The sequence below is a fragment of the Macaca fascicularis genome, chromosome 7, assembly GCF_037993035.2.
Source record: "Macaca fascicularis isolate 582-1 chromosome 7, T2T-MFA8v1.1".
NCBI classification, from domain to species: domain Eukaryota; kingdom Metazoa; phylum Chordata; class Mammalia; order Primates; family Cercopithecidae; genus Macaca; species Macaca fascicularis.
The window spans coordinates 119608979-119629772 of NC_088381.1; the positions used below are offsets into that span (position 1 = coordinate 119608979).

Here is a 20794-nt window from a genome sequence, read left to right on the forward strand (position 1 = left end):
AAAGGGTTCTTTCACCCTTAAATCTATCTTCTTACTCAGTAGTCTGTTTGTATTGTCTCTAAACATGAGGTTAAGCCATATCAAAGGCGATCTTAGCCTTTCCACAGTGCCTCATTTGTCCACCAGAGCAATGGTTGGAAGTGGGAAAGAGACAGCAACAGAGAATCTGATGTTCTTTCCAGAGTATTTGGCTCCAAATGGTTGATAGATGTCAACTACTTTATAGGTAAAACAGTAACTGTAAAACAGGCCATGAAGCAGAGAGTGTTCAATTTACTTCTCACCTTAAGTGAGAAAAGTAAATCTGTGGCTCATAAATGTTTTGTTTTGTTTTGTTTTTAAACAAATAACTGACCCTTAAAAAAAACCCTCATAATACAGAGTATGCGGGCAAATTAAAAATTAGGTGTCAGTTGTTTCCGGGTAGGTTTTATATTTTCAGGTACTGTTATCAAAATAAAGAACTCTTCAGGAACAAGCAGGTGGGAATTATGAAAGTGTGTTTGTGTGAGAAGTTCGGCTGTATACTGCACTAAATATTTAAGTTTTAAGAAGTTAAACTTCAAAGCTATTCCAAAGCCGGAGGCCACACACATTCAAGAGGTTGAAAATTTGGTCTTTAAAGTTCAAGCCAGATTTCTGAGTTTGGCGCTCAGTTGCTGATCTTTAGTTGGAAAATATGTATTTAGTAAGAATTGTATTATTAAATAAAAAAACAGCTGGGTGGTAAAAAGTAGCCCGTAGTGTCTCTATATGGAAACGTGTAGAGCACTAGTTCTCAACCATGGGTAATTTTGCCCCCAGGGAACATTTGGGAATGTCTGAGGGCATTTGGGATTGTTACAACTGATGGGAGAGGGGCTCCTGGCAGCTAGTGAGTAAAGGCCAGGGCTGCCACTGAACATGCTACAATGTGCAGGACAGCCCCCCACTAAAAATAATATTTGGCCCAAAACATCAGTAGTGGCGAGTTTAAAAAACCATTCAGTAGAATCTTCGTGTATAGTAAAACAAACAGCTAACATTTAATGAGCATATACTGTGTGCCTGTCATTGAAGATTGAGCAAAATGTGTAGCTAGTGAAGTGACCCTCCTCTGAGAAGAGCTAAGTAGAGGAGACAGACAACTGAGGAGTACTTACAAGGAGTATTGCACAAATAGATTATCCACAAGGAAAAACTTCTTACTGAGCAGGAGTTAGTCTCAGGGCCAGTCTAGATCCAGGGAGAGGGGAAATAGATCCCACCTGTGAATGGGAAGCATGCAAGTGAATTCGCAGGTTTCTTTAACATACCATAAGTACTTAACGGTGCCTGGAACGTAGTAAGTTTGTAGTAAATGCTAGCTATCATTAGCACTATTATTTTGCCTCTTCTGAACAATAAGTGAGTCTTGGCATGGAAAACTCTTGCCTAGGATGGATGGATGGATGGATGCATGGATGGATGGATGGACGGAAGGAAATTACATCTCTTTCTTCATTTAGATGTTTCCTTAACTATTGACTCATTAGAGATGCTTCCCTTGATTACCCTACATGAAATAGCATCCACACCACAAACGTATCTCCATCAACTCTATCATCTACTCTGGGCTTATTTTTCTTCATAGTACATATCACCATCTACATCATGTGCTTATTGGCTGTTTCTATTAGAGCAGGATATTTTTGTTAGCGTACTCGGCACATACAGCAACATTTGGCAGACAGTAGGTGCTGAATGAAAGAATGAACAAAAACTACTCATTTTACTAAAGACATTTTGATACTACTTTTGGGATAGGACACTATACATTAAAAATGATACACTGTTTATTCCAGAATGATCTTAGCTACAGTATTCATAGCACAGTATTTGTATACTTAATACTGTTATCCATTATATCTTCCTTTGAGGTTGGCATGAGAGTTGACCATCAGAGTATGTGTGCTCTTAGAAATCAGGAACAGTACTATCATTTTAATCTTCTTGGCAGTGATATGTCCTTAACTAGATGGTGAACTCATAGGTGGAGGGGGAATATGTAATACTTTTGTATTCTGCTTTTCAGCAAATAAATATTACTGTACTGTGTGTGTAACACGAGCTATATGAATGTGTGATGATTAAATTGGAAGATAGGATTCTCTGCAATACAAGTTTTCTAAGATAAATTTTTGCCTTGTTTTTGTTAGGTGATAAAGATACCATATTGACTGTTGATACATGCCTACTTAGTCATGCTTCACTTACAGTCATCTTATCAAATTACCAGCTTTTTACTTTTTTAGAGAGACAGTCCTAGAATTGAGAATCCTGCTTTGCCTACGTTCAAAATGAGACTGTATTATGTGGGTAGGAAATTTCTGGTGACCTACTTTTAATTTTAAAATTTAAAAAAAAATTGCCATAGTTTTAGATTTAGAAAACAGTTGCAAAGGTGGTATAGAGAGTTTCTGTGTACCACACAGGCACCCAGTTTCCCCTGTTGCTAACATCTTACATGATTATGGTATATTTGTCACAACTAACAAATCAGTATTGATACATTATAACTAAACTGCATCCTTTTAGGGGTAGTGACCCAGTTTTAAAGTTTTTTTCCCAGAATTTGTTAAAAATGACAATCAGTATTGAATGCCCATGGGTGGTGGTGGCTTCCTGATTCTTAAAAGAAACTGAATAATTTTGTAACCATTGGGACTTATCAGGAAACAAGGAACTTATAATAATGTGCGCTTAAAGTTCCAGGGGGAAATTGTATAGCTTAACGTATTGTTTTTGTAAGTTGGGTATTAATAAATAAAGAGGTGGGTGGAATTTGATCATTATTAAAACTGATTTTTTTTTTTTTTTGTTCCCTGGCAAATATGTTACTACCACATGGTCTATTCTTCATAGATAATTGATCCTAAGATCATTGGGCAGAAAAGGGTTGCTCTGTAGCAGTAGGAAATGTGTCCTCCTGGGACTGAGTTGAGATTTAGTGTAGGACACAGAATAAGTAGCCAATGGCTGCCATGAGGTTGACTTCTAGAATTCAAATTGGTATAAATTTAATCTAATTCTTTTCCCCAGGACTGCCCAATTTTAGATTAAAAGTTTTATACTGGCACATATTAGAGATATGGCCATTTTACCATTTCAGTGGAGCCTTTTAATCAGCTTTAATGCTGTCTTGGGTAAAGTAAAAACTTAATCTCTCTCTTTAAGCGCTTTTCTAGTTTGCCATCCTCAAAGCAGAAAGAGTAGCAGTGAAGCAGCGCTGCTTCATGTAGACTCTGCTTTTATTAAATTTGCTTCAATAATCCTCTTCCAGTCATCTTTTGTGCTGCATATTTGAACCATAAAAGAAGCAAAAATTGTACCCAAATGAAAATTTCAAGTTATTTTAATGAAGCTCTGGAAACATCCCACAGCTCAGAAGATATTTTTTCCTAGTTTATTTTTTAATTCTGGAAAGTAGGTCAGTAGACATACCCTGCTGTAATTGGTTTAATTAGAAGTGAAAAATTATAGGACTAACTCAATTTGAAGTATAGATTTAAATAAGAAGAATTATACTGGGATGAATATTATTTAAGGGTTTGAATTTAAGATGCATTCAATCAAAGCTTGTAATTTCTTCTTGTAAAGATTTATATTGCAAAAAGGAAGACTATGTATTAGAATATATCATTATATGGGGAAAATTTTGCCATGAAATATAATATTTGATGAAATAATTTTAGAATTGTATCTCTCAATGGTATGCCTAAGAATATTGTTCTGTAGGACCTCAATAGATATGCCTTGGGGGAAAAGTATTGTGTGCTTATGTAAGTTTGAGAAACAATGCATTAAATATAAGAAGTTGCCTGCAGGACTTCTCAGAGCCTTTAACACTTTCTGAATTTCTAAGAGAGGACATATATAGGGTACAGTATTTTGCAAACCTACGTATCCCTATACCGCCTAGTAACATTTTTCAGGAAAATGTTTTGAGCACAGGAATTTGACCTGTTGTAGGAATTTATACCTTTGACAATGTTGAGGACCTTGTTTTTCCTATTATAATGATGTGATATTCACATATATTACTTTTTCCCAATTCTTTATCCTTAAGATATTTTTCCAATGTATTATATTCAACCCTCTACTCAGTGCCTTCCTTCTGCTAAAGTGGTTTCCATCTGTTGCTACACATCAGAAATACCTGGCCCTGACCCTGGAAATTCTGTATGAATAGAAATGCTGGAATACCTGCTCAGGATTCTGTATTTATTACAAACACCCAGGTGATTCTGATGCAGCCAATGCTGGTCCTCCAACTGATGCTTTGGAATTGTTGACATAAAAGCATGCATTTTTCCCTAGATGGATGAGTAGATTGGGGCGTAGTTTGTGGTCCTAGAAGAACACATGGATTAACCATCCATCCTAGTGAGAACGATAGCACAGGCCTCCGATGACCCCCCACATGATGTACTGGCTATAACCTAACATGAAACAATTATTCTTTAAGAAAAGCAGAATACTTCTAATTGGGCTTTTAGCCACCTTCCTAATAATGAAGTACCATATATATGATTACCGTTTGTTTTAGTTTCGAGTAATTACCTTGTGGATGATGTTTTATTTATTCTTTAAAAAGAATACTAGAGTATATTTTATCAATGTGCCAACTATCTAAGAATATATTCTTTCCCCTCCTGCTGATAAGAGTTATACATTTAACCTTAAGCAAATTGGCCAAGATTCTATTTCATTTATGCTTTGATTTATGTGAGTATTAATGCGTTTTCTATGAAAATTGTATGGTTATATATACTTTCCACCTAGTAAAACAGTTCCATATTCCTAGAAATAGTCTTTTACATCCTACAAATGTAGCTGGAAAGGAATAATATAAATACTAATGGTTTGAGAGACAGCTAGTCTTGACATGTTTTGGTTGAATAGTGTTCTATTAGCAACAATATATGAAATACTAGACATACCCATTAAAGGTAGAAAACACCCACTACTGTTTTAAAATTATTCTGCAAGGTCTCACCAATGCAATGAGACATAAAACAGAAATAATGGGTGTAATTACTGAAAATTGGAGATAAAATTTTTGTTACTTGCAAACAAAATTATATCAAAAATCTGATAAGTTAAACAATACAATATGTTTAATAGAACTAATTAGATATGAGAGGCATCCAAAATCCATCCCTCTTTTCTATACAAACATGGTTTGATACACACAGTCTTGTTTTATCTGTGTATTAATTGGTTTATGAAATAATAAATGGAAAAATCAAGTTTGCATTATCAGATTAAAGAAGCAGGAGAGACAGAGCCATAAAAACTAAGAAGAATGTTGTAAGGAGGGCTTAACAACCAGGATAAATGTCGTAGAGAGATCAATTAAAGTGATGGCCTAGAGATCACGGGCTTCCTTTGGCAGAACCATGTTGGTGAAGTGAAGGAAGTGGAGGCCAGACCACAATGGTTGAAGAATGAATGTAATGTAAGAGCCAAGACATTTATTTGAGTTTGATAGTAATGAAAGAGAAAGAGAATTTTCTTATTGCTATTGTTTTTGTCATTTCATGTTCAAAACCCTTTATCTCCCATGTGGAATGGAAAATTCCTCCAAGACAGGATCTCTGTTTCTGTGAGGCCTGTAGTGCTTAGTACATCCTTGAATGTGTGAGGCTCTCGTTGGTTATAAGTTTAATTGTTGACTGTGGATGAAAGCTTTAAAACTTTGTGGGCAAAATACAGAATGAATTTCAGTGAGTTCCCATGTATTAAACAAGGTGGTGCTGGCTGGAGACGTGCTGTCTCTGTGCCCACAGGAGTAGTAGTGCTGTGTTCATCTTCCCAACCTGCTTTTCACAGTCTTCACCGCCTTTCTTCAGGAGTCTCCCCTTTGGCTTTTTCACAGCTATGAAACCCACGTAGTCGAACACCATGATGCTTCTCCTGCAGGGCGTGTGATGAGGAGGCGAGCTTGGCTTTGGAGTGCTGGGAACCTGAGGAATTGCCAAGGACTCAGAGCCCAGCCCTGACCACCAGAGAGCCCAAAACACAATGAACAAATTGAATTTCCATAACAACAGAGTCATGCAAGACCGCCGCAGCGTGTGCATTTTCCTTCCCAACGATGAATCTCTGAACATTATCATAAATGTGAGTATATCGAGTTTTAGAAATGTCTGAATATTATGTTTTCACCAGTGACCACATTTAACTTATGACTTGATTAAGGGTGAAATCATTACAAAATTAGGGCAGTAATAGTGTGGCAGAATTGAGTTGTCAAATTGTCCATACATACATTCACTTAGCTTTCTGGCTTGTGTGCAGGTGCCTTCAATATTCTCTCACCTGGGTTAGAATTAGAGGACTGTAGTTACTATAATGAAAAACAAACATTTGCTCTTTTTAAACTTTTGATCAAAATATAACTTCTATTGAAGTATATGAATTTGTGTCTTAAATGCTTAGAGTTGTCACCCGCACACATGAAATGGTAATCATTGCTGTTAGGCTGGTGCAAAAGTAATTGTGGCTTTCGCCATTGAAAGTGATATCAAAGACTACGGTTACTTTTGTACCAACCTAGATAGGTTTTTTTTGAGACAGAGTCTCACTCTGTCACCCAGGCTGGAGTGTGTTGGCGTGATCTCGGTTCACTGCAACCTCCATCTCCTGGGTTCAAGTGATTCTCCCGCCTCAGCCTCCCGAGTAGCTGAGGTTACAGGCACTCACCACCATGCCCGGCTAATTTTTGTAATTTTAGTAGAGACGGGGTTTCACCATGTTGGCCAGGCTGGTCTCGAACTCCTGACCTCAGGTGATCCGCCTCAGCCTCCCAAAGTGCTGGGATTACAGGCGTGAGCCACCATGTCTGGCCTTAGATAGCTTTTTAATATGCATCTTGATTTTATTTTAAGAGTAGCCGAAGTCTAGCCAGTTTCCAGGACTAGGTGCGTAGGCTGAACATTTGAGCACTAAGCTGTTGCTTATGGTTTGTGAGTCATAGTCAACTTGCTTAGATAACCTGAACATTGAGGAATATGATTTTTTTTAACTTAAAAAAAAATGAGTTATAATTTACATACTGCAAAGTATAGAAACCTTATGTGTGCAGCTCAATGAATTTTTACAATTGTGTACATCCATGTAACCATCACCTGTTTGAGATATAAAACATTGCCAGCACCCTGGAAAGATCCTTTGTGACCCCTCCTAGTCAATATCCTTCACCTAAAGGGTAAAAACTATTCTGATCTCTGTCACCAAAGTTTTGCTTGTTTCTGAACTTCATGAAGCTGAAGTTATGTGATATATTCACTTCTATGTTCTTTTACTCAACATTTGGCCTGTGAAATTTATTCATGTGAATCCATGTGACAATAATTACTACTTTTCCATTGTTGCGTGATATTCCATTGTACGATTAGACCCGATCTATTAATCTACTGTTGATGGATAGATATTAGATTGTTTTAAGTTTTTGGCTATTGTAAAACTGTTATGAACATGTTATGTGTATGCACATGTAGAAATATTTCTCGGTTTCTACTGAAGAGTATTTGTGAATCATAGGTTACACTATGTTTAGCTTTGGTAGAGACTGCCAAACAATTTTCTGGTAATCAATGTCATGCCTACCATTTTTCAGCCCCTCTCTGTGTTATCAACTTTCATACTCTTTCTTTCATAGATTGTATTCTGATGGAATTAGAGGAAAAATTGCCTTAGTGCATGACTTGAATTAGTTTTCTTTCCTATATGTTACTATATTTTTATTTATTTTGATTTTGATTTTGATTTTTTTTTTTTTTTTTTTTTTTTGAGACAGAGTCTCTCTCTGTTGTCCAGCCTGCAGTGCAGTCTCTGCCTTCCAGGTTCAAGTGATTCTCCTGCCTCAGCCTCCCGAGTAGCTGGGACTACAGGTGCCTGCCACGACGCCTGGCTAATTTTTGTAATTTTAGTAGAGATGGGGTTTCACCATGTTGGCCAGGCTGGTCTCGAACTCTTGACCTCAAGTGATCCATCCGCCTCGGCCTCCCAAAGTGCTAGGATTACAGGCGTGAGCCATTGTGCCTCGCCATGTTACTATATTTTAAATCGAATTGCTATATAAAAGAATATTTGCAGATATTATGCTGAAATGTATATGATATTTAAATAATTTCATTAAAAAGTTTAGCTAAGAAAAGTTTCTGCTTATTACCATAGTCATTTTAGCTTTATTCTGACAATCAACACCATTTCTTAATTTACTGCTATATCCTCATTTTACTTATAGGGGTTGTCTGAGGATCCAACAGGCCTGCCTATTGGATGAACTTTGTCATCTTTTGGGCAGAATTTCCAATGATTAGCTACATTGCTGCTCAGGGTAACTGAAATTGTTTTTGGATGTGTGAAGTGGTGGGCTATTATTCTGACAGCATTTGGTTTTTTAAATTGAATAAATATCGACAATATATCTCTTTTTTCAGTGTGGGCACTAGCAAAATAAGTTATAATCTAATCCTACTTACATATGTGAATATTTTGTTTTACTTTTTATACAGTTATATAAAAGATATCCACTAAATTTTAAAAATATACATATTCTAGGACATATAGCATAAGCACTTAAGAAACTTCTCTCACTTTCATTTGTCTTTTCACCTGGTGCAATATGTGTGTGTATGTGCATGTGTGTGTACACACACAAGCAGGTGTGGAACACCTTACTAACCACATTTAATGAAGGGAAGGCTAATCTGACTTAGTAAAGAATACTGAAAGCTGACTATAATTTTCAAAGAAATTAATTTACACTAAAATCTCAGCTGAGGAAGATAGTTATAGAGAACAAACGGGAAGATAGCCAGTTCATTTGTTCCTATGGATCAGTGGTTTTGAAACTTGAACGTACATCAGAATTATTTGGGGCAGCTAAGTAATATTCAGATTGTGTAGTCTATGGCCATACCACACCGAATGTTGCCTGATCTCATGTGATCTCAAAAGCTAAGCAGAGGCGGGCCTGGCTAGTACTTGGATGAGAGAAATGCTAATGTAGTGAGTCTGAGGTAGGACGCAAGGATCTGCATTTAATAAGATCCCCTAAATAGATGCTATAGATACTCTAAAATTTGAGTGAAACAGGCAAAGATCTACGTGCCAGCATCACCTAGTTTCTTTCACTCTTTGGAATTCTGGTTACTCGACTGTGTTTTTGGCACATGTCCCTGGCCCAGCTCTTAGAACAGTACGTGATACGTAGTAAGTGCAAAGTAAATGTTGGTTGTTGTTAGCAATAATAATATAATTGTCATCGTTGCTAAGAAAAAGACTATTCATATTTTGACTCTGCAGTTCACTAGATTTGTGACCTTTGGACAAGTTGATTAAGCTTACTCACTTTTTTCACTTGTAAAAGCAACTTGCCCAGTACCTGGTATGTAGTGGGTACTGACTTTGTATTCGCTTCATTTCTGTCTTCCCTTTATAGAATAATTGAGGAGGTAGTATGAAAGTGAAAACACATGGATATACTTAAAACACACAGACCTGAATTCAAATCTCATATCTGAATGACTTTGGGAAAGTTAATTATACCTCTTTCAGCCTCAACATTTCACCTTTAAAATGAGAGTAATACGTATGCTGCAGGGTGATTGTGAGAATTTAGGATTAACACTCAGCATAATTTCTGATGCATATGTAATAGCTGCTATTGTCATTTTAATACCTAGGCAGAGATAAATTATACTTTTTCAACTCTCCTCTTTTACAATGTTAGTATGATAATCTCTCTGAGATGGTTAGGACTATGATCATGGACTGTGAGGTCATATATCACTATTAAGGTGGGTTTTAGAGTCACAGGGACCTGTATTGAAATCCCTGCTCCACAACTTTGCAATCTAGGGCAAATTTTCTAGTTGTTTTGTTTTGTTTCTTTGGTTTCCTCATCTGTGAAGTAGGGATAATCTTACCCTATGCACAGGGACATTGCAAGGATTTAAAGATGTCACGTGCATGAAGTACTTAGTGAAGCGCCTGGCATATGTGAATTACTCAGTAAGTGAGCCCTTGAGTATCAATTTACTTGTTTTTATTTCCTGGAACTGTTTTCATTAATGTACTCTGTTAATAAACCAAGATGAAGAGTCTGAATCCCATGTAGGCCTGTAAGAGTTCTTATTTCAGGGCAGGTCTAAGGTAGGACACAGGCATGTAGACTCTTGCTATGCCCAAACTCCTCTCTAGTAAGCGGCTGGACCAAAGAAGGGACTAGATTAAGTAGGATGGAGGCTTCTCCACTACCAGAAAAACATTTCATGGCTGCCTCGCTTTTTACAAAGTGTTATCTTTGTGTTCAGAAAATAGCAGTCAATGTGTATAGAGTTTGAGTGTAATAAATTAACTGTAGCGAGAACGATTTTATTAACTAATTTTTTTCATAATTTCTCTCTATGTATTTTTAGCCATAAAAGTTCGTTCCCTGACAGGTGTGGTTGATAGAAAGTTGCCTTTTTGCATATGGAATGAATTTAGTGTTTTGGTCATTCTGAATTCCCTGTGAGTTGCATTAATAGAAGCTATTTTAAATTATTTTAATCATCAGGCAAATATGGAAACTTGGGACAATTTTGGAAGTAAAACCATTGTAAATGTAGGAGCCATAAAGATTTGATTGATATGAATTGTGGCCACGAGCTTATATGTCTTCACTAAGACAAAACAATTCTTTTTTTTTTTTTTTTGAGATGGAGTCTCGCTCTGTCGTCCAGGCTAGAGTGCAGTGGTGCAATCTCAGCTCACTGCAAGCTCTGCCTCCTGGGTTCACGCCATTCTCCTGCCTCAGCCTCCAACGTAGCTGGAACTACAGGTGCCTGCCACCATGCCCTACTAATTTTTTTTGTATTTTTAGTAGAGACGTGGTTTCGCCATGTTAGCCAGGATGGTCTCGATCTCCTGACCTTGTGATCCACCCCCCTCGGCCTCCCAAAGTGCTGGGATTACAGGCATGAGCCACCGCGCCCAGCCAACAATTCTTTTTTTCTAGAGTATATTTTAAACATTCTTGCACAATAACAAACCTTTAACATTTAGGATCACATGCTGTTTTAATTTAAAAGTCCATACAGAGGCTGGGTGAGGTGGCTAACACCTGTAATCCCAGCATTTTGGGAGGATGAGGCAGGAGAATCATTTGAGCTTAGGAGATTGAAACCAGGCTGGACAACATAGTGAGACCCCAGTCTCTACATAAAAGTTAAAAATTAGCCAGGCATGGTGGCACTGCCTGTGGTCCTAGCTACTTGGAAGGCAGAGGTGGCAGGATCCCCTTAGTCTGAGAGATTGAGACTGCAATGTCCTGTGGTTGTGCCACTGCACTCCAGGTTGGGCAACAGAGTGAGACCTTGTGTCAAGGAAAAAAAAAAAGTCCATATAGAGTATATTTTTAGAATAAAGCTTTAATTCTTATTCTTAATACCTCATACTATATAGCACTTTTTAACATTCCCATTGCCCCTGAAGATTAAAGAACTTGAGAAATTTCGCAGTCAGCTAAAATGTAGCCTTAAAGACTCATAATATGGAAATACAGAAAACTCAAGCTTGTTTTCACAGCAGGCAAGACTTCAGAGCCATGGCCTTATTTAATTATAGTTTTTGAATAAGAGCATTGCTTACTTGATATTTGTTAAAGAGCTTTACCAGTAGGCTCCAAATACTTGATTTACTAGCAGAAGAATAATAAATGTATGGGCTGCATGGAGGAAATATGTAACGTTATTTGGTCTGCAGTCACACAAGGTTAAAACAGTTTATTTCCTATACATTTAGTTTGTGGTTTGGAATTTTAACTTCTCATTGCATTTTATCTTAGCTGCTTTGTACCTAACATGTTTAAATACAGTCAAACTAAGGATTAAAGGTGCTGTAAACAACATGACATTTTAATTCACAAATTTGTAGTATATAGTTCAACTTCAGAATTTTATGACATTTGATGTGTTCTCCTCTTCTTTATCATTGCTTAAGCCTATTTGTAAAGCAGAATTATGATGATATGGAACTCAAAATCCAGAGACCTTTTAAAGTGAATGTTGGAAATGACATAGGACTTCTGTAGGACAGAAATCTAGGATGTCAGGTGATTCATGCTAGCTGTACACAGAGAGAATGATAATGATTTCCCATTGGCAAATGTGTTCTCCAGTGGCGTCGGAGCATGGGTTTGCATTTATATAGTTTTCCTAAAATGCCGAGTGGCATATTTATAAAATGGTTTGCTCAGTAATTCGGGGAATGGTCTTGATCTCTACTCATGGAACAGAATGAAGGTGAGGAGGAGCCCACAGGGAATCAGATTCCTGGCTTTCATTCATCAAGCATTTAATGAGTGCCTACTACATATCCTGAATGTAAAATAAGACACTGCCCCTGCATGAGTTCCTGGTACTTCCAAGCAGCTCACTTGATGCTACTTTGGCCTTAAATATCTTCTGCTCTTTCCAGTGGGTAAGATACTTTAGGTTGGTTGCTATTTAATAATGAATGTGGAAAAGAGCAGTAAACCCATTCTTCTTACTACAATTGGAATTATCACCAGTTCTGAATTGTTTGACTTTCAAATTTCAAGGGATCTTGGCATGTCTTTATTTTCCTAATCTGAGTTTCATATTAAGATATGATAAGGAGTCATTAATTCAGAGTTAATTTTTAGAATTTATAATAACTTAAACCCATTGTCATCATTATTGAAAAAAGGATTTGAAAGCAAATAGTACTAATAAAAGGGGAGATGCCATATGTAATGTGTATAGGTAAAATGCTAAACTTTCATGTTACAATATTTTAATACATATATTTAATAATTAAAGTATTTTAATACACAAATAAGCTGTGAGTTGCTGCCTTTGCCACTATTAGTGATATGACTTTAAGCTTTCTGAGTTTTATTTTCTGCTCCTATAGAATAAATAAATTGACCTGGGTGGTTTCTTAAAGTCTATCCAAACTCTAATAAACCTTGATAATTCTGAAGTCAACAAGATAGAATCAGCAGAATTACTGTCCCCCATAATACCTCTTTAAACATTTGAGAAAGCATTATTATGAGATAATTATTTGTAATAATAATTATTTGATATAATATTGGTATGATTATTATTGATATATAATAATTATATAATTGATATACAATAATTATATAATTATGTTATAATTATTATTTATAATAATATTGATAAAGAAAATTGTATGTTTTAAAGACTATCAATTAACTTTTGACTTGTCAGAATAACTTACTTCCAGAGTTCCAAATTAATATAGTTTTATGATTGAATTATACTAAGACTCAGAAAAGGAATCTGGTTTAGGCACTGAAAATATATTAGACAATAACAGTGATAAAAGCTAGGCAGGCTGGGCATGTGGTGTCTCATCCCTGTAATCCCAGCACTTTGGGAGGCCAAGATGGGAGGATTGCTTAAGGTCAGGAGTTTAAGACCGGCCCAGGCAACATAGTGAGAGACCTTGTCTCTACCAAAAAAAAAAAAAAATTAGTTGGTTGAAACTCTGTCTTTAAAAAAAAAAAAATGTCTAGACCAACTCATTGTACAGTAGATGAGTTTTTGGGGTAGACTATTAGGAGGAAAGCTTTCCTTGAAAAGATACTTGTTGCCCCGAGTAGACGTTCCTCAAAAGGAGATACACACATGACCAATAGGAATATGAAAAAATGCTCAGTATCACTAAATAGCAGGGAAATGTGACATGGCTGTTAGAATGGCTATTATCAAAAAGACAAAAGATAACAAGTGTTGACAAGGATGTGGAGAAAAGGGAACCCTTGTACACTGTTGCTGGGAACGTAAATTAGTAAAGTCATTATGGAAAGCACTATGGGGGTTCCTCAAAATGTTAAACATAGTACTACCATATCATCCAGGAACCCCATTCCTGGGTGTGTACCCAAAGGAGATGAAATCATTATGTCAAAGAGACATCTGCACTCCCATGTATATTGCAGTATTATTCATAACAGTCAAGGTACAGAATCAACCTAAGTGTGCACCAGTGGATAAATGGATAAAGAAAATGTGGCACATATACACAATGGGACACAATTCAGCCTTTAAAAAGAGGGAAATCATATCATTTGCAATAACAGATGAACCTGGAGAATGTTAGGTTTAATGAAATAAGCCAGGCACAGAAAGACAAACCCTGCATAATCTAAAAAAGTCTGACTCAGGGAAGCAGAAAATAGAATGATGGTTACCTAAGACTGAGGAGGTAGGGGGACTGGGGATATATTAGTAAAAAAATACAGTATTTCCGTTAGGAGGAATAAGTTCGAGAGATTTATTATACAACATGGTGACTGTAGTTAGTGATGATGTATACTTGAAAATTGCTAAGAATGAATTTTAAGTGTTCTCACCACAAAAAATGATACATATGTGACATGATGCATGTTAGTCTGACTTATTCATTCCACAGTATATACATGTATCAAAACATTATGTTGTGGCCGGGCGCGGTGGCTCAAGCCTGTAATCCCAGCACTTTGGGAGGCCGAGACGGGTGGATCACGAGGTCAGGAGATCGAGACCATCCTGACTAACACGGTGAAACCCCGTCTCTACTAAAAAATACAAAAAAACTAGCCGGGCGAGGTGGCGGGCACCTGTAGTCCCAGCTACTCAGGAGGCTGAGGCAGGAGAATGGCATGAACTCGGGAGGCGGAGCTTGCAGTGAGCTGAGATCCGGCCACTGCACTCCAGCCTGGGCGACAGAGCGAGACTCCGTCTCAAAAAAAAAAAAAAAAAACAAAAACAAAAAAACATTATGTTGTGTACTATAAATATATACAGTTTTATTAGTCAAAAACACAAATGAATTAACTTTTTTTAAAAAAGATACTTGCCAAATAAATATTTTTGGTAATGTGAGTAGGCTATGCTGCTTACTTTCTGAAACTCATTTATCATTTATCATGCACCATGGTTTCAGAGCTTTGTCCATGTATGGTAAGATCTGTGAGTCTTTTATTACCATGTTGTAAAAACGGGTACTGTGATCATCATTACTGCAACCCAACCCCAGGTGAAAGTGATTTGGATAAAGCAGCAGTTGTTTTCTACTGTCAGCTCGTCCTTTCAAGGAGTATATTTACGATGCGTTAAATTGCCTGATTGTGGTTCCCTGGGTGGACTTAGTTGAATTGTTATTTCACGTCATGCCTTTTCCCCCTGCAGGTTAAGATTCTGTGTCACCAGTTGCTGGTCCAGGTTTGTGACCTGCTTCGGCTAAAGGACTGCCACCTCTTTGGACTCAGTGTTATACAAAGTAAGTCTTAGAGCCCTCTCTGATGGATTTAGCCAACTATCCCTGAGGAAATGACATCTTATAGCTGTAACTTAAATTGGGCATATTGTTATAAAACTGTGGTTGTCAAAATACCCATGGGCTGATCTTCATTTTTAGTGTAGATGTAGTCTTTATGTTTTTAATCTCAATTTCTGTGTATTTTTTTTTTTACAATATTTAGGATTTTAGGCATGTATTTGTTATAGTCTGAACTTAAAAATTGATTCCTCTTTAAGAATCTCGATTCCTTCTATGTGTTTGCTCTTCCATGTTTTAATGAAGCAAGCTCGATTTTTGTTTCCTTGCATTCAGGGAGTAGCTGGAACTCTTAGGAAAGTAATTTAATTTGTTTTATAATTTTTGACTTTAAACTGACTTCTCTTTTCATTTTCTCTTGCTATTAACTATATAGTATCACAAAGTAATTATTAATTTAATCTTATTTTCTATTTTTCTCTCTTACCCCTTCTCTTTTTTCCAGTCAGACTATATGACTTGGAAATATCGGGTCAGTTTCTTCTATATTCTTTATGAGGAGAAGATTTTTAAGTAAAGGACTTCATATAAGCTTTCTTCTCTCATAATACCTTAGAGTTAAATTTCTGGGACTTCTCTAAAGCCATTTATTATAAGCTTTCTTCCTTCAAATGATATTTTTAAATTTCTCTAGTTTAGTCTTCTATGTATCTTTGCTCATTTTGTCAAGAAGAATTTTTTTTGGTGCGGTGTATTTAATTCTATCTTATACTTGAATATGGTAAATTTAAAGGCTTAAGATGTCTTGGAAATCTGGTCAATACAATAACATGCTTATACCTGCCAAGTTGGAAAGTATATCAGTATAAAGTTGGTCAGCTGATAAACAAGGCCCCTTTCCCCGAAAATGTAAACTGTTTTCAGTTGCCTTTTTAGGAGAGGCTAAAGAGCATGGAGCAGGCAACACATCAGGACATTGTGAATCAGCCCTTTGCTCTTCAGTTTCTTCCTGTGGTAGTTAAAACAATAAAACACAGTTGCCAAGCTCCATCCTTCCGTTAGTGCATACTTCGGTCATTCTTTCAGGGAAGAGTCTGAGAGCCATAAGAGGCTCTAGAGATTCTAAGTAACTTTTAGTATTCCATGCTCAAGGTTAATTCTTCTTACTACAACTACTGCTAAATCCTTGTTGTTCAACAAATCAGTCCAATAAAACCAGTTTACAGCTTCCTTAGGTTTCAAACTAGTTTTTAAGATGTCCTTTTTAAAAAAGAGATAATAGTATGGTGAAAGAACATTGGAACAGGAATCAGTTGACCTGGTTCTAATTCCAGTTCTACCACTAACTAGCAGTGTGGCTTTGGACATGCCACTTGAGTTCCCTCAATGTCAGTTTTTTCATGTCAAATGGAAATTACTACTCCACCGGCTTTGCAGGATTAATGTGTGTTGAGAATTCTTAAGGTATAAATCTCTGGTCAAACTGTAGGTGGCAGAGGTATAGTGGCAGTTTAGAAATATATGTATGTACTATTATGGTGAACAGTTTTAATTCTATTCATTATGTTGCTTCTTTAGATGGGAACTCAAGCCAAACACAAATCAGTTTCGACAGGAAGATTGTCTGGTCTTGTCTATTTCATGTTTAATCAGTGATATGAGATGGGAGATAGTGTTAGTTGACCTAATTAACTGGATTTAAGTAGCTATTCCTTTTTTTGTCTCTGGGATCTCTTTCCTAACCCTTTCCTTAATATTGGTTAACTTAATGTCATTTATAACTGAGTAACTTTACCCTTCCTATTTTCTTCTGGCATGTTTCCAGTCAAATCCCAGTATTCAGCTTGGAGTCAAAGTGTAGCAAAGTGTGTACATCTTTGGAGTAGTCAAAGAGACACACTTCCAGAACAGGTACATTTTTATGCAGAGCTTTCCGTGAAGATGTCTCCTTCGTGATAGAATAAAAGGAATCTAGAAAAGACTTAAAACTTTGTACAATATAGGAATGCCAAAGACTTCTTTTGTGAAATATCTTTCTCTTTTAAAAGATTATCTTTGGGACATATGAAAATGTTTGTTTTCTACCAGCTTCTTTTCACGTGTTTAGATCACTTTAACATAGGTTTTAGCAGTCTTATTTTCTGTTCACCTTATGAGCATCATCCCCTGGAAGGGATATTTTGGCATTCATACTTGTTTTTCATAAAATTTTTCTTCTCTTTTCCATGAAACTGATCCAAAAGGCAGTGTGAGTAAGGGCTTATCATTTTGTAATGCTGTGTTTTGCTGTGTGTGGAACACAGACAAGAAATAGTCTTAAAGATTAGTCTTCACAAAATGTGGGTCAGACTTCTCACTTGAAAATGAACTGAAATCATCAGTGTTTTCTAATTTCTTACATGGCAATTAAGCTGGTGTTTCTGCCATGCTTTATTATTTTGTACCTATGAGAGCAGTCTTCTTTGAGCTGAATGAAAGCATGTTTTCTTAAGACTAACACCCACAGTGATAGAAGTTAGATTATACGTCATAATGACCCTAGAAACCAAGTAAAAGCAGAATTTGGCAACTAAGATTTCTTCTAAATATTATATACTTTAATAGTATGTGTTCTGTATTGCAAAAGCAAAATAATTCACAAGTATCTCATTAATGTCTAGTTCACAGGACCTTTTATCTCCTTGGGTTTTCTAATATGTGAATTCAGACTACATTCACACATCTTGAGGTTTTAAAAGAAACTTGTTTCTTTCTATATTTTTTTCTTTTAAAAATCTTTAGCATCTGGTCTTTTTTTTTTTTTTGATGTACAGATAATGAACATGTGTATATGGAGATGTCACAAAAGCTTTACAAATATTGTCCAAAAGAATGGAAGAAAGAGGCCAGCAAGGTACGACAATACGAAGTCACTTGGGTGAGATTACATTTATAAGCAAAATTATTTTGATTTTTTAAAAAAATGTTTATTTTAGCTGTTGTACATTAGAAGAAAACTGTAAGCAATACTTTATATAGTAGAAAATGGGAAAAGAAAATTATAAGTTCTAAAGTGTCACATTAATCAAGTATTAATAGCTTATAGCAAATAATAAATAGAATCTGGATTATCTATTAAATAATGTTGGATAATAACTTTAATAATCTTGGAATAATGCTTTGAAATGAAAAGTATGGAAAAATTATTTGCTCTTCTCTTATGGCTATGCTAGGTGTCAAAATTGCTGTTCTAGAAGTTATTACTAATTTTTAAATCTACTTTTACTGTACTTGCATTTGATGCTTTGTCTATTCATTATGCTGGTGCTTTATTTCACAAACATTAATTTCCTTTACATGAGAGAAATTAATAGAGAATTCACTTCGTGTTTCCAGAACCTCCCTAGTAAGTCAGGAATAGTAATCCTAGGTCCTCTAATTTGTATTTAAGAAGTCTTGGAATAAACTAGAAGGCTACTGCAAAGCCAGCTACAAAGTAAAGAACATGAATGTCTAAATAAACAAACAGCATATTAGAATTTGCTATGTGGAATGTCAGAGGAACAAGAGAACATTTGTAATAAGGAGCAAATGGTCACCACAGGGAACAGAGCTGAGCGAGGAGCTGGATCTCAGCTAGAAATTTCCACTGGCATTTATTTTTATCTTCCCTTATGTTGTCATTGGCATTACAGTGAATGAAAATCAGATAGAGCGTGCCCTGTTTTGCTTCATAACTTCCTAATTTTATATGAACCTGGTATCTATATAGGATGACTTCTACCTACTACAAGTCCCCACTCATTATAAGTAAATAAAACCTATTAGTGATTAAAAAGTATCTTGCAAATAATAATTGTATTTTGGTTGCTTTTGAAACCCATTTTCAAAGTAACTAGAAATAGCTTGATTTTTGTGTGTGCTTTTGTTTTTAGGGTATCGACCAATTTGGGCCTCCTATGATCATCCACTTCCGTGTGCAGTACTATGTGGAAAATGGCAGATTGATCAGGTAAGAGGACAGGGAGAGATTTCCCACCTTCCCCCCCCAACCCCCCGCCGTATCACTTTTTCTAACATACCAAATAAGTTACTTGTGTTTATTCTTTGTCTACACCTGTTAGGATATAAACTCTGTAGGAGCAGCAATTTCTTTCTTTTTAATCTTTTTGTACACTGGTATATTCTCAGTCCCTAAAAGAGAGATACAATAGGCATTCAGTAAATACTTGTTAAATGAATGAATGTTAGACTATTGATGAAAATATTAACAGTGTCATTGGCCCACATTTTCTCCACTCCACGTTTTCATAAACAGATCAGTCTCCAAAAATATGCTTATTTCAAGAAGAAACTAGCACTTTGGTGAAGAGTGAGGAGATTGATTAAAAGATTATGTTCTTTTCCAGTGGTAAGGTGGGAGTGGGTCAGAAGCAGGAACTCTCCTATAAAAGTGGATGGGTGTTTATATATGCTGTTTTCTTTTCATGTGTGGGGTCTTGCTTATATTCTTGGCAGTAGCTTTAAACCAAGATTAAGCCCAGTGAAGCTATCCTATCAGAATCTTAGGTGCAGTTTGACAAGGGCAGGTAATTGATTCTTTTTCTGGAGGTGTGTGCATGAACAGTAGTAGGCTCAGGATAAATTCAGAATTCACCATTTCTGAAGCTCAGTCTGTATAGGAGGATTTAGTGCTAGAAACTTTCAGAGGTGATTTCTTGGCCAATAGAAAATACTAGAAATATGAACTCTGTTTTGCTTATATATTTTTAAACTTTGAGAAGCTCCATGTGAAAGAAAACAAAATACATTTAGCTAGTGAGTTATATGTAAAATTAGCTCTTGATATTTTTATCAATGCCAGATGCAAATTAAAAAGTAAAAATTTAGCCCATAAGGATTTTTTTTAAAAGGCTAAGATACTTTATTAGTTATGTTCTCAATTTACATACAATTTTTATTTATTTTACCTGGTAAGTGTGGCATGAGCTGGAAAGAAGGAATATATATATTTAACAAATAGTTAACCCCCTGGGGCTAAGTTTTAATGTATCCGTATACTTCTGCCCCTTTTTCCCAGGCATGAACCAGTCCGGACCATCTGTGGTTGGCATTATAAAAAGAAGTGCTGTGAAAAGTACTCTGTCCTAAGGGGGGAAAAATTACATAAATGCTTTATTTTTAAGCTCTTTCTACTTAAACATGGTCTTAGTTTAAATAAACCCATATGTGTTTTCTACTAATGATATCAGCTATGAATCTCAGGTAAACATTTAACCTGAAATAATGTAGAGGCAAATGAGCTCATTAAAATATGTACACACACGTTTTTACTTTGATCACAAAAGCATCCTATTTGCTAGTAAGTATTTTTTGGAGCTTTTACCATGTTTTCCCAGTCAACATTTCTTAACGTATTTAATGGTGACTGTATTTATTTCTGATCTCAACAAATTGTAATGAGTGTGCCCTGTTAGTATTTCCTTTT

At 36.0% G+C, this 20794-nt stretch overlaps 1 protein-coding gene across 15 annotated transcripts in view; it reads left to right on the plus strand.

The window, feature by feature from the left end:
- Positions 1–20794, plus strand: part of FRMD6 (FERM domain containing 6) — an 80427-nt gene that overhangs the window by 32830 nt on the left and 26803 nt on the right. For 7 of the 15 annotated variants that reach the window (XM_073997392.1, XM_073997389.1, XM_073997391.1 and 4 more), the window contains 4 exons: positions 5900–6144; positions 15240–15330; positions 18141–18220; positions 19242–19318. In XM_073997392.1, the coding sequence (XP_073853493.1) occupies positions 6046–6144; positions 15240–15330; positions 18141–18220; positions 19242–19318 (347 nt within the window). In that variant the 5' untranslated portion in view covers positions 5900–6045. Of the gene's footprint in view, positions 1–5899; positions 6145–15239; positions 15331–18140; positions 18245–19241; positions 19319–20794 lie in introns of all 15 variants that reach the window. The other 8 variants (XM_045396408.2, XM_065548804.1, XM_005561249.4 and 5 more) reach the window with 3 other exon arrangements.